Source organism: Populus nigra, chromosome 5 (genome assembly GCF_951802175.1).
Source record: "Populus nigra chromosome 5, ddPopNigr1.1, whole genome shotgun sequence".
Lineage (NCBI taxonomy): Eukaryota > Viridiplantae > Streptophyta > Magnoliopsida > Malpighiales > Salicaceae > Populus > Populus nigra.
The window spans coordinates 16654726-16669045 of NC_084856.1; the positions used below are offsets into that span (position 1 = coordinate 16654726).

General features: G+C 34.4%; 2 protein-coding genes across 6 annotated transcripts; one reads left to right on the forward strand and one right to left on the reverse strand.

Annotated features, from left to right (window-relative positions):
- The first annotated feature begins 362 nt into the window (after positions 1-362).
- On the forward strand, positions 363-1389 carry LOC133693546 (RING-H2 finger protein ATL8-like). The gene has a single exon (XM_062114778.1). It carries the CDS (start codon positions 631-633, stop codon positions 1231-1233), a length of 603 nt encoding a protein of 200 aa, XP_061970762.1. The 5' UTR covers positions 363-630; the 3' UTR covers positions 1234-1389.
- Positions 1390-6422: 5033 nt separating this feature from the next.
- On the reverse strand, positions 6423-11171 carry LOC133694088 (monosaccharide-sensing protein 2-like). 5 transcript variants are annotated; one of them, XM_062115516.1, is made up of 7 exons: positions 11033-11167; positions 10800-10921; positions 9824-10030; positions 8869-9435; positions 7874-8772; positions 7343-7530; positions 6423-7231 (listed from the first exon to the last, which is right to left on the reverse strand). In XM_062115516.1, exons 3-7 carry the CDS (start codon positions 9900-9902, stop codon positions 6805-6807), a joined length of 2160 nt encoding a protein of 719 aa, XP_061971500.1. In that variant the 5' UTR covers positions 9903-10030; positions 10800-10921; positions 11033-11167; the 3' UTR covers positions 6423-6804. The 5 variants fall into 5 exon arrangements, with proteins under 5 accessions (XP_061971500.1, XP_061971499.1, XP_061971498.1 ...); XM_062115515.1 differs by lacking the exon at positions 10800-10921 and having other exon boundaries at positions 11033-11171; XM_062115514.1 differs by lacking the exons at positions 10800-10921; positions 11033-11167 and adding an exon at positions 10269-10431.
- Between the last annotated feature and the right edge of the window lie 3149 nt (positions 11172-14320).

A 14320-nucleotide genomic window follows, 5' to 3' on the forward strand; every position in this document is an offset into this window, starting at 1 on the left:
AAAATATAAAAAATATTTTTAATTAAAAAATACTTTAAAAAATACTCTGCACTACAATAATAAACAAATACTACATTTAAACAAAAGATGAAATGAAAAATTTGAGATGTATCAATTCAATTCGAATTAAAGTTAGACCGAATAAGAAAGGATTTACACTCGAAATGGTCCAAATAATATTCCAACAATTAAAACAAAAAATAAAAGAAAATCTTTATAACTTAAATTATTATTATTATTATTATTATAAGGGTACCAAAACTCCAAAAGATATTATTGTCTCAACCAATTGACTATAATTGAAAATCAAACAAATTGGTCCCACCAAGAAATTGCCGGGTATCTTATCCATAATAATAATAATAAAAATAAAAATAATAGAGTAAGGAGGACCTGCCCCCTCCTTCCACTGGCACTGTAATTGCTCCCATCCCCCTTTCATTACATCCCCATGGGAACTGAAACTGCCTACCAATCTTTGAATCTCTGGAAAACCCCAACCCACCCCTCTCTTTGTTTATAAAAACAAGAACCTCCTCCAAGAATTCAATTCTTGGTATCTCCATTTACTTCATCAACATTCCAACAACTCAACATCCCGATCCTTGCTCTGCTCCACAGCAATCATTCATGCCTCGCTTTACCAGAATACTCAACACCAAGGCGGCTGAGCCACCAGCGGCGGTGAACCTGGAGTCCGACTTTGTCGTTATATTAGCAGCTCTTTTATGTGCATTGATATGTGTGGTGGGCCTCATAGCGGCGGCTCGCTGTGCCTGGCTCCGCCGTCTCACCGGTGGCGCCTCCAGTGGGCCACCTCCTCAGGCCAAAGCTAACAAGGGTGTGAAGAAGAAGAACCTCCAGCTTCTCCCCAGGTTCACTTACTCTGCTGGAGGTGGGGGCGCCACCACCAGTTTTGGAACAACAGAGTGTGCAATTTGCTTAGGTGAGTTTGTTGAAGGAGATGAAGTGAGGGTTTTGCCTCAGTGTGGACATGGATTCCATGTTGGATGCATTGACAAATGGCTCGGATCTCATTCCTCTTGTCCCTCTTGCCGTCAGATTTTGGTGGTGGCTAGGTGTCAGAAATGTGGTCAGTTTCCTGCTTCCACCTCCTCCTCCTCTTGTGGTGGTGGAAATGCCACTGAGGTTGAGTTGAGCACTAGAGAAGATGGCAATGCCAATAATGGTAATATAAATCGTGCCAGTGATGCAGGCGCTTTCTTGCCTTGACAAACAGAGAGAACAGCTTTGGGTTGTACTGTGAAGCTGCTTAGCATAACCAAATTACAGATCGTAAGCTGTGTCTGTGTGTGTGTGTTTATATCAGCGAATTTTAATGTGCTATATCATTTAGTACATTTTTGAATTTGAAGGCTAATTTATCTCTCTCCATGTCTCCATTTTGAGCATTGATATATAATGGGCTATGAAGTTTCCAGTTTGAACCTTCGGGCCAGTTGTTGCACAACAGGATTAAGCTCTCTTACCAGGTTAGATCTTAAGCATGGCTGGTTTTCGCACAATGAGATTAAATTATTTCAGGATTAGGTTCTGAGCATTGTCATCCGTACCTGAGCTGATGAGACACCGCTTTGATTCAAGTGTTATTATTGGACTAAACACTCGTTAGTTTTATAATCTGTCATTAGCTCTTTAATCACCCTTTTGATTGTCTTTGCGGCTGGATCTATCTAAACTTCCACTGGCAATGAAGGAGAGGCACTTTAAGTCAATTTTTTCACACTTCAGCTTTTGAAGATTCATTTTCTATCAAGAAAACTTCCAAGGGGTCATTGACATTTGATACCCACCTTCCACTTTTGCTTAAATTATAGCATAAATCAAGGTTCGAGCTCGTGCAATCATCCAGCATCTACATATTCCTTTTTGAATAATGTTCTCTTTGCGTTCTAATTTCTATACCTTGTAGTACTGCAATTTCTTTATAAATTATTTCCCTCTCGATCCATTACCTGTTTGCCATCTATTTCGAATTCCAGTTTCTTCAACTCCCAACTCGTTTTCTCTGCGTATGGCATCACATCACAAAAATAGTGAATTGGCACGCAAGAGAAATCAGGAGAAGAGAGAGAGCATAAAGTAGATGCCTTAGCCCTTATCTTATGCGTTTTATCCAATCTAATGAATCCAAGGTTGGAAAGTGGTGATATTCCAAAAGAGGCTCGAGAAGGGTGACTGTTCTTTATCCTACAGAAAGCACACCATCTACCACAAATCCGAGGTTATCCTTGTAGGAAAAAAGATTGTAAATATCTCATACATCAGGGTTGAAAGGGATAAGGGATGTCTTTTTTTCCCTCCCAGGCATAATTGCAAAGCACTAAAGGGACAAGCAACAACCGCCTAGACAATGAAGCGAACATGGAAGGATACAGAGAACTCACTTGCTTATGCCACCAGCCTTCCACATCTGTATAGTTTCCGCTTTATGGCTCGATTTAGAACGTGTATAGAATTGCCATAAATAATGTTTTTTAAAGTAATTTCTGTTTGTAAATATATTAAAATAATTTTTAAAATTTTTTTTTTATACTAGCACATAAAGATGATAAAAAAAAACATAAAAATTAATTTGAAGCTAATTTTTTTTAAAGTACAATTGAATCACAATGCAAAATAAAACCTTAGTAACAACATAAACTTCTCTTAACTTTCCCTAAAATCCAGATAAGAAAATGTCATCTCTTCATGCAACTTCTCACTCGCGTGCGTTCCTTATTGAGTGCAAATAAGCTTCTGACTTTTCAACGTCTCAACACAGATTCCAGCCTAACATGGGTATGGTATTCAAATGAAATTGAAGGCGTAGAAGTGAACTTGTTCCATGGTCAAAAAGTTGAGTCTCAATCAACAAAATAAAGGGTTCTATTCCTAGAATAACAAGACTTCTTGAACTTGCATCTTCTACAAAACAAACATGGAGAGATCATCTAACATTCAACATCTAATCCAAGGTTGTCAATTCTATTCTGATTAGTGTTTTGTTCTTTCTTATTTTAGTTCTAGAGCATTTCAATGTTTCATTATGGATCTTGTGTTTTGTGTGTGTGACATACACATACAATTCAAAATACTAATTCAACATACATAATTCTAATTCAAATCTAAAAATAAATTAACTTCAAATTGTACAATACAAATATAATGTGAAACATCTAAACATAATTTTTAATTTTAAAACATTTCTAAATAGTCAAAACTATAAAGAACTTTAACTTAAAGTAATTCAACATTAGCAAAATGCCAAAATATTGAGAGAGTAAAAGGTTTAACACAAAAGAAGTATAAATCAAACATTATCTCCATCATTAACATATAAATAAGGATCTTCATCTTGTGGTGGTATGGAAAATCATCAACTAGACATTCCAGCAGATGGTCATTTCCACTCAGTTCATCACACAATCAAAATGGATATGTTTATCATCTAAAGTCAAAATAGACAAAGGTGCTTTAATAGTCTCCTAACTTAAATCCTCGCCATCAAGAAGGTTAGGTTATCCACAAATTCACTCATTCAATAATTCAATGTTATCAAGGCTAATGAAATTTAAAACATCTTTTATTTTGCTCAAATTCCTACAAGAAAATAACATGAATATAACTATATATATTACTGATAAAGTCAATTTTTTTTAAATAATACCAATGCTAATGAAAATAGTAATGATCATGTTTAATCTTATTTATACGAATCAGTGACCATCCCCAAAGCATCCATTAAAAGGCACCAATTATGCATATTATAAGGTCTGAAACTACAAGGATTCAAGAGGGATTGATTGGACTGATTCTGGATATTTGGGCTAACAAGTTGGAAATTTGTTAGACTATACCTTTATGTACTGTTTGGATCATATCTGGAGCTACAAGTGAAATTTTTCTATAATTCTAGTTGAGTTGGAAACTAAACATCTCAAGCTTTCTATGCATATATGGCAGTCCCAGTAATTCATTCAAATAAGAGATAACGACATGTTTGAAGTTAGGTCAAAAGTTGTTGTATAAGTTTTTGCTATTTGTTTCCTTATGATTTGTGAACTTCTTTTTAGCAAGAATTCTTTTTCTATAAGAACAATATAGGTGGAGACAGTTGGAATTATTTTAGTAAAGGTTTCCATGTTAGCAACTTGTATTTTCTTTTGTTTTGTAGATTTCCTTATTGACAAGGTATATGTATCATTTAAGAACATTAAAAGCGGTTTTGGACTTATATTCTTCAATGCACAATTTTACTCTGCAAAGTATATTTTTCGATCCAACCATTGGATCAAGCTAAAAAAATTTCCGATAGTTTTAAAGGCTTGTTTTTATATAGAGTTAAAATTTCATAACAATCAAACATTAAGAAGGATTTATGATAAGGTCTAAAAGCTACTATGTGAGAGTTGTATTAGTATTTTAATTGATTTAGGATTTTTTTTCTATTTTATTTAGAACTCTTTTATTTTTTTTCAACATTATTTAGGGTGTTTTTACTTATTATAAATAGAGTTATTTATCTTGTATTTAGTTTTTTTTTTTATAGAATTTGATTTCAAAATAATTTATTGTGTAATTATGAGATGATTCTCTTAATTTAGTTCTTGATTGAGCTACTATGACTTATCAAAAAACAAACCAAGTTTCGTGGTATCTTTTATACTTCTCATTTGCGTCTCTTTATAGGCATTGTGTGGGGCCTTAGTTTCTATAGTTTTTGTGCCTCAATACAGGTAATCATTATATCAAACTCAATCACAAGCCTGAATGTAGCTTTCTTAGGAAAAAAAAAAGATTCGACTATAGGTTTTTTGATCTTTATATCCATGAGGTTCACATCAAATGGTATTAGAGTGAGGCTTTAAATCATGTTATATTCCTTTTATCTTTAAGTTTTTCACGTAGTTTATTGTTACCGAGTTCTTTATCTTCTCTAAAAACTAGTTGCAACATCAAGTTAAAAAAAGAAAGAAAGTATTTGTGATCTTGATTAAATAAAGTTTTATAAAAGAAAGAATAAAGAAAAATCACAAGAAAAATAAATTTTTAGGGTTTGTTGCAAATCTTGATTTAAGAAACATAGAATTCAACCACTTTTGATTTAAATCTAAAAACAATATTAATTGTTGGGGTTTCTTGGAGATAAATCTTGATTTGGGATATTTTAAGGTTATTTGATTGGTCTTTCTTGAATTTGTTTTTTTTTAAAATAGGTAGTTTTTGCGTATTTGTTTTTAGTTTTCGCCACCATATATAATGCTTTTGTTATTTTTAGTAGTTTAAATCTTATACCATTAGTTTCTTAATTTTCATAATATTGTTTTTTATGTCTTCGTATCATTTATATTTTGTATGAATTCATATTGATATTTGCGATTTCATATTCCTAGTTTTGTATTGATAGTTTTCAATCTTTATTGTTTACTAAGTCTTTATATTATTTGATTACGCCATTAAGATATTAATCTTTATTTTTTTTGTGAACTACTTCTTTAAATAACTGAAATCTTGAGAATTAAGTGGTAAAAGGCGAAGGTAAGTATATTAGAGTGAGAATTCAAAAATTTACATGAAACATGAGAGAAGTGAGATCTATTGAGCGTAAACACGTGATGGAGTGTGCGTATTGCTCTAACTTAATTTTCAACTCTTGACGATGTCAACTAAGAGTGGATCACCATCACTAAAGATAGGAATAATCCCAAATCAGGTTATTTGACCATGCAATAATAATTGGAGTTAATTCACCTCAGTGGGATGACTGGTTTGAAAACTTAAGTGGCTAGTCTTTAAAATGGGTCAGACTGTAGAGGTTTGGAAGGAAGAAGGTCTATGAGATGAGTTAATTTACCTTTAGAAGAACCTGCAGCAAAAAATACAGATAAAAAGACCAAGAATTTTGATGATAACTATGTTGGTAAGTTTCAACCATATAGAAACCAAAGTCCCGGGATAATTCAGTCACTTGAGCAATTCAACTATAGAAGAGCAGACATGGAGAATAGATTTTAGGATGGTTTTGATAGAGATTTGGGTTTACATTTGGATATTATTAAGATGAAGATTCCAACTTTCAAGGCGGAAAACTATCTAAAAGCTTATTTGGAGTGAGAAAAAAAGTGAAATTGATTTTTTATTATCGCCATTACTTTTGAATAAAAAAAGTAAAACTTGTTATTGAGTTTACTAACTATACTATTATTTGGTGGGATCGACTTGTATTGGAAAAAATAAATAATAGAAAGAGACCCATGAATACTTGGGATGAAATGAAAACAATCATGAGAAATTTTTTTTTTTCTAATTATTATTATAAGAAACTATATCAAATATTATAGAGTTTGTGTCAAGATCTAGGAGGTGTGATGGATTATCACAAGAAAATAAAGATTGTTATAATTATAGCTAATACCATGGATGATAAAGAAGCTACAATGCTAAGGTTATCATTGAATAGAAAGATTCTAATGGCATAAATTGTGAAGACACCAGCAAGTGCGAAAACCAACCTCAGCAAGTGATTTACGCAAATGTGAACCAAAATTGTTCTTTTTGCTGCAGTGCCTATGATAGAAATTTGATTGACTCTCCTCTCCTAAAACACTTTCTGTGCCAACGATTTATCTCTGCTAGACTGCCATACTAGCCACTGCGGATACAACATCAGCAAGTGTCCAACATTAAAAATGACAAAAAAAGAAAGAGGGGTAGGACATTGACAGGTCCAAAAAAAAATAGGGAATCATTCCAGTAGAACTATAACAACAGTGAAATTTGATCTCTAGTAGGATGCTCAGGTCAATCATTCTTGGAACCCACAGCAAAGAACTCGGTGATGACTTCAAGGGGCATGCCCTTTGTCTCAGGAACCTTCAAGAAAACAAAAATCCATGACACCGCGCATCCAATGGCATAGATTGTGAAGACACCAGAAAGGCCAAAGAAGTTTAGCATAACAGGAAGCGAGTACGTGATCGTGATGTTTCCAATCCAATATGTCAGAGAACATATTGTGATGCAAATGCCACGAACACGAGTCGGGAAAATTTCAGCACAGAGGATGTTTGGAATCACTCCGAAGCCCATGACGAAACAACTCAAATAGATCATAACACTGCCAGTAGAGATCACTGCTTTCAAAGACGTGTCCATGTTGACAATACTGCCAAGGACAAAAGCAACTAGCGATGCTACCAAGATAGGAATGGTGTACAGCAAAATAGACCTGAAGGAAGCAAAAGAGTCTGTTGGCAGAAGCGGCTCTCAGCTAGAAATATAAAGAACTCATAGTTTCTAAATGAACAAAACCAAAAATTCTTAACTAGAAGGAACTGACCTTCTGCCAGAGACATCCATTAGTCTCATGGCAAGAAATATGCAAGGAAGCATCAAGAATGTAGTGAGAATACTCATCAAGTAAGATGCAGAAGCTGAACTCAAGCCCAGACTTGATAGAAGAACTACCACCCCTGCTTGCTCAAGAATCTGGGGTGTGTAGTAGAGAACACCATTTATGCCAGCAACCTGTAGAAACAAGAAGATTACACATGAGGCATAAATAGGAAAAAAGATGGAATATTTAATAATCTACGTTTAATATTATAATCTATGATTGATAAAACAAGAATTAGTTCGTTGATGAACAACAAAATGTTATGCATCAGAGCAGGTGAAGGATTATTGTTGAATTGCGTTCTTCAGCCAAATGATAAAACCAAATAAAACCGATGTTTTCTCTCCAACAAAGCAGTCAGCTAGGAGAGTTATGAAATTCAAAGATTCGGTTGTTGAAATCCAGAAAGAGCAGAATTTGCTACAAGGAACAATCGCATATAAATAACTCGTGTTGCAAAATGTCCTGATATACCTGCTGGAGTATTTGAAGCCCTACTCCAACAATCAATGCACGCTTAACTCCTGGTTCAAAAAGGTCACCGCAGCTTGGACCTTTAGCAGCAATTTCTGATGGGTGAATAGCTGCTAGACCTTCTGATGCTTGACCCAGTATGTCCTTAGAACAAACAGCAGGTTGGCTAACCAGAGCAGCAGCTTGTACAAACTCATCTTCAGGAATGTCAATTCCAGCAGAGGAAGTAACTGAATGCTTCTGAGAACCAATCGTACCTTCCTGGTGCAAATATATCCTCTGAAGCCCTCCTTCCTTACTACCATCTTTACCTATCTTCTCAGACCATTTATATGCCAGCTGCCATCCGCCACCAATACCCATCGCACCTTCTTCCCCAGAATTTACGAGGCTGCTATTGCGCCAATGACTGATGCCCTTTTCCATGCTAGAATGTTGGTGTGATAGTAACGGGCTTCGCAAATTGTCATCAGAATCAGCTCTAGAAGCTTCTGGGTAAGAGTCCTCGCCATCCTTGTCGCCCTCTTCGTCCCACTGTTCATTTCTACCTTGATTTTCTCCAACACTCACCATGCTTGCAGTGTTTGGAAAAAGCAAGCTGCTTGTGCTTCCCGTTGTAGGCATGTTCTCATGGACACTTCCAAATAGAGTGACAAGTGGATCCATCAAAGGCACGGTTTGGTTTACCAAACTGCCGTTACGGGACAACATCCCTAAACTACTGAATCCAGCGGTGACGGGTTTGGCAATCCACGAGACACCTTCCTCGGGCCCATATAATGTAACATGTTCTTTCGCATCAGTTTCACCAGTGATCTCATTGGCTGGGCCAATAATGTACTCTTCTATTGTTGTTTCGGTCCCAACACCAAGACCTTCAAGTAGCAAAGCCAGCTCACCTGCAGATCATAGGAGCTTTAGATTTGCCACCAAAAATCTCAACCACATGGAAGAAATAGAAGAGTTCCACTGAGAATGCAAGCTTATAAACAAACCTGAAACGTCTTCCCTACCACGAAGTCTCTGCAAAACCTGTTTAGCTTCGATCATCTTTCCTTTACTCACAAGCCACCTTGGAGATTCAGGCAAGAAAAAAAGCGTCAATGCTAGATAAATGACAGCGGGGATTGACAGAGTCCCAAGCATCAGCCGCCAGCTTGGTGAATCCATCATTGACATGAAAAACACCATGCAATATGACAAAAACATTCCTCCTGAACCCATAAACTGTGGAAGTGTATTTAATTGCCCCCTCATCTCAGATGGAGCCGTTTCAGATATATATAAAGGAACAAGAGTGACAGCAAGACCAACTCCAAAACCATCAAGTAGTCTCGCCAAAAGTAGGACATAAACATTGGGAGCCCATAGTATAATTATGCTGCTTAGAAAATAAAGAATTGACGACATTATCAGCATCGGACGTCTTCCGAAGATATCTGATACTGTTCCAGAAAATGTTGTGATAGTAGTGCCACCGATAATTGACATGGCTACAATCAGCCCTTCTACTGCTGGTTGAGACTGCAAATTTAACTCCTCCTTGATGTAAGGAATGGATCCTGAAAACAGAAGGCCACAATATTTAGTTCCACAACGCAAATTGATACGAAGCCATGTTTTTTTTCCCTTCTTCCGAATCTTATATATAGACTTTACTTTCATTACTGTAAATCGAAAGCCTTTTGATGCACCTAAAGTTGAGATTTCCATTAACTCTATGGACTCAAAACTTCTATGTCCTTTAATATCTTCATATTCTCAGCAACCAAAGAAAGAGTTGAGGATAAGAAAAACCAAAAAATACCAGCTTGCTCATGAATCAAGAATCATGACAGCATGGAATGCAAACGACCAGAATGCAACTTTGACAATAAATAATGAAATGAACAAAAAAGATATTTGATTTCTATATTATATGAAAATAATTGTATACTGGCATGTAAATACCTGCAATGGTTGAATTATCCCATCCTTGTAACAGATTCCCCACCGTAGCAGCAAGTGCTACAAGAACAGCTCCCCTCATCTTTACAACCAATGAACAACCCTCCTTTCCCTGGAATAGAGTTTATATCAGAGGAGAAGGGATTGCTGTCAAGCTTTTCAGATCAAACACTTATATGGGCTGTCTCAAAAGTATAGGATTCACCAAGCCTGCATAAAAAAATGTCAAGAAATTAATACCAATACCAACTATATATATGTTGTGAAAAAAATCACTGCCAAATCGAAGACAAGAACTCACGATCCATTTGACGGCATTGAATCTATACTAATGCATGCTCATGAAAATAAGTTATGAAGCAATTAAATCTTGGGTTTGGTTTGCACATTTAGTAATTTTCCAAAAACATTGAATCTTTCTCTATAACTTTGGAGAGAGAGAAGGTACCTGCCAAGAATGTCCAAAAGACATGGTTGAAAAAATGTCTATGATCATATATTACCAGTTCAAAATCCAAACACAAAAAGAAACCAAACAGACAATGACATTAGGCCACGTCAGCATGTTAATGTTAGTAGAATAACTAATTTTTCATATCCAGGTTCTTCCTTTTTTAAGCAATTCAAATGATAGACATTGTCTGCTTAATTTAAGATGTTGTGTGGCACAAGGAATACAAATCATAGCTTCTTATTTCCCAAGTGGGAGACAGACAATCACCCTCTATTAATCTTAACCTATTTTCCACCTTCCCTCCTAGCAATCCTATTCATCACCAGTGAATTGTCTAAACAACACCAACCATTTAACGATTAGTGTCTGAAATTTATTGGTTAAGTCCACCGTCAATACTCTACAAATTAATTCGAAATGAATAGCCTTATTACTCTGAAATAGAAAGGAAAAAAAAAAAAACAAAGAAAGAAAGTCCCGATGATATGTCAATGAATTGGATAAATCACTTGTATAATCACATACTGCTAGCGAACATCCCCATCGATGAAATTAATTTTGCCACCTGCCAAAATGGATTGATACACTTCCATCTAAACTTCCCTTCACCATAAATATGCAATCCAACACGCAGTAATCAACAACCACTAACAAACACAAAAAGAAAACAACATAAACACAGAGCATCAGAGTTCAGAATTGAGGCCAGTCGAGCGGAATATTTCATAAATTCACTACTGTCAGCTTGGATGACATACCTTTAATTGAACGGAATGATGGACTTGAGTCTTCATATTTGCAAGTATCTATGAAATAACACGTAATGATTAAAAAAAGAAAAGAAAAAGAAAAGCATGATCAGTACTCCTACTTTGTTTTATTCTTCTGTTTTGAAAGGTGAATTTAAGTTAATGTTAGTGTTTCTACCGCATGTTTTGTCCCTTAATTGTCGCTTTGCATTCCTAAACAATGGCAAGGTTTCCATGTACATGACTATTTGAATGACAAGACACAATACCAAAATCAAATGATGTTGTCTACTGTGGCATCCTCGGTGAAGGTGTAGTGGCATGCACGTTCGTTTTTCTACAAAGCCTCATTGTTGAAAGCCCAAGATGGAAAGCAGCATGCCCAAGATCTAAGCTTAGGCATGTGTTCATCGAATTTGGGTCTCTTTGCTCGGTTGATTGATGTTCTTTTTACTCTTAGTTTGTTTTTCTTTCTTTCTCTTTTTTTTACCTAAAAGGTATTCTCAAGTTAATTTTTATACAATAGGTTCTTTTTTCCCCCCTTATCTTTAAGAATTTTGAAAGAAATACTAACAAATAATATTTTCAATCAATCTTGATATGATTGTGATTTTGCTTTTTGTATTATATTTATTTTCGATTTGAATTTAATAAAAAGTAGAAGAAGAAAATTTATGTGAATGTTATGATTTGATTATAAATAGTTTATTAAAAACCTAAAAAAAATATTTATTGTTGATATATGAAGAATAATAGATTATGCATGGGCACTAAAAAATATGTTACGCTACCTTTTTCAATTATTAGCTAATTGGCAAGAAATGATCTTGCAATAATAAATATATAATATGATAAATAACTCAATCAATTAGTATCATTGGATTGTTTAAAAAATATAAAAAAAGAGGATGAACGTTTAAGTTAGCTTTGGTTGTGAAAATCTTAAATAACAGTTAACGTGGCTCATCGGAATGTGTGTAGTTTTTTGGGTTGTGAGGGTTATATTTAGATAATTTTTTTTTAATTAGACAAGAAATTAAAACATAACAAGTTTGGTGATGCATATAAAGAAAATGCTTTTTATGTGGGTTGGCAACTCAAACAAGGAACAATCCATCACGGGACCAATCCTACATAATTTCCTAAAAATTCCACCTAAATGCAAATTAAGACTTCTAAGAAAAATTAGAATAGCACCATGTTATTTTGTGTTTATGCACGAACTATTAAAATAACATCTGCTTTTCTTAGCCATTATTTTCTCTCATTAACCTATTTTTTCAAAGGGAGTCTACCAATCTTGCTAATAGCTATCTCCCACCAACCTATCTCCTCAAGGGGCACCAGTCTTTCATGTCAATCACCTTTGAGTGTCAGCTTTCTCATCAATGACACAATAAGAAACAATAACAACTCATCTTTTTAGGTTACCCACAAGGAAAAAAAATTATTCTCTATCATTGCTTCACTCTTCATGAGGTAAGCTCACATGATCGAGATGTATAAATAAACAAACAAATTCATTTGCAAGTTTAATCAAGAAAAACAATAATACATATAGTTCATATACTCTTCATCATCCTTTTATTTCTTGTACATTTTTTTCCCTTTTATATTTGCTAACTTAAGCATCAAAGGGTCTCATATTCTAGTATGAAACTTGGTTTTTAGGAGAGTGTGGAACAACCAAGTTCAGTCACATTTAAACTCGTTAACTAGTGGCCAAGTCTAGTCACCCTGTCGGCCCATCAACCAGTGGCCAAGTCCAGTCATCCTAGTTAGCCCATCAAGCAAATGCATAAAGACCTATACCCAATTCAAAAAAAAGAAAAAATTGACTTCATTAATAGCATTGTCCGTGGAAACCCGAACAAAAACTAGTTTATTCTCATCTCACATCAAAAGTTCTTTTCATTGCTGATCACTTAGAAAATCCAAGGCACAAACGAATAATTGACCTCCTCACCATAATTACTCTAGCTTTTTCAGATCTTGAACAACTTTCTCGTCAAATGAAAGTGTTCACTAAAGTCATTCTAGCTACACAACAACAGGTTTGCACTTTTTCTTGACACTTGACACAATATCTAGCTTCACTACATGTATTGGTAACAGGGTCCAATCCTCACTTTTGAAGTACAAGGGTTGGATCCGGGAGGATGGTAAATGATAAATTAAGCTTTAGCTCGTCTTATTTGTTCATGTTCAAAATGAGCTCGAAAGCCACTACTCACACTCAATGAGCTTATGTGGTGAATTTTTGAATTTTGAATTCTTTTGAAAAAACATTTAAAATGTCGAAAATGACGCAAATAATCAAAAATATATTTTTTGGATTTTTGTTATTTTTCTTTTCTATTTTTGGATTTTGTGAAAAAGTTTTGAAAAAATAGGGTATAAAATAGGGTTATAGTAGTTATTTTGCTTTTGTGTGTGATGTTGAGCAACCATGGCTGGAAAAGAGCCCAACAATCCTTGGTGTTTATTTTGCTTTATTGTGTGTTGCAAAACAACCATGGTTGGAAGAAGTTATAGATTGTGCTTATATAAGAGGGGATGAAAAGGTTTCCCAATAGATAAAGACATCTAGAAAATAATGTGTTGTTTTTTCTACATCAATTATTGTCATCTGAAATCCTGGTGGTGAGACTTATGATGTGGCGGCCCACACAAAGGTATTGTATTAGGTATTTATGATGGGATGACCCATATAACTATATTATGTTAGGGGTCTATGGTGAGGTAGTCTGTATAAAGGTGTTACCCTCGATGAGGTGGCTCTTGCTCAAAATGATGTTCTTGATAAAAGATAATTTTTAACTGAAGCCTAAAGTTGATGATGAGTTCCTTTCAATCTAGAGAGATTGATGTAGGAGAATATTTACAAAAAAAAGATATTTTTCATAGTAATTTTTATCTATTTCTATTTTTATTTTTCTATTCTTTATTATGATACTTTTCTAGTTTTTTTTCATAATTGGATATAATTGTTTCTAGTTTATTTTTCTATTCAGTATAATTAGGGTTTTCTAGTTTTTTTTTTTATATATATATATAAAGGATTGTAATAGTTTTTTTGGCAAGTGGAAACATGAAGAAATAAAATTAAGTATTTTGATAATGTTCTTATATATATGGTGTTATTGGTCTTTTAAGGTTTTGACTTGTAACAAACCCTTTATCACTACTTTTGTCTGTATCAAGAGAATAAAATATAAAAAATTCTATTTTATCTTTAATATGCATTAATATCAAATTTACACCGATAAAAAAATATTTATATATTATTTTTTTACT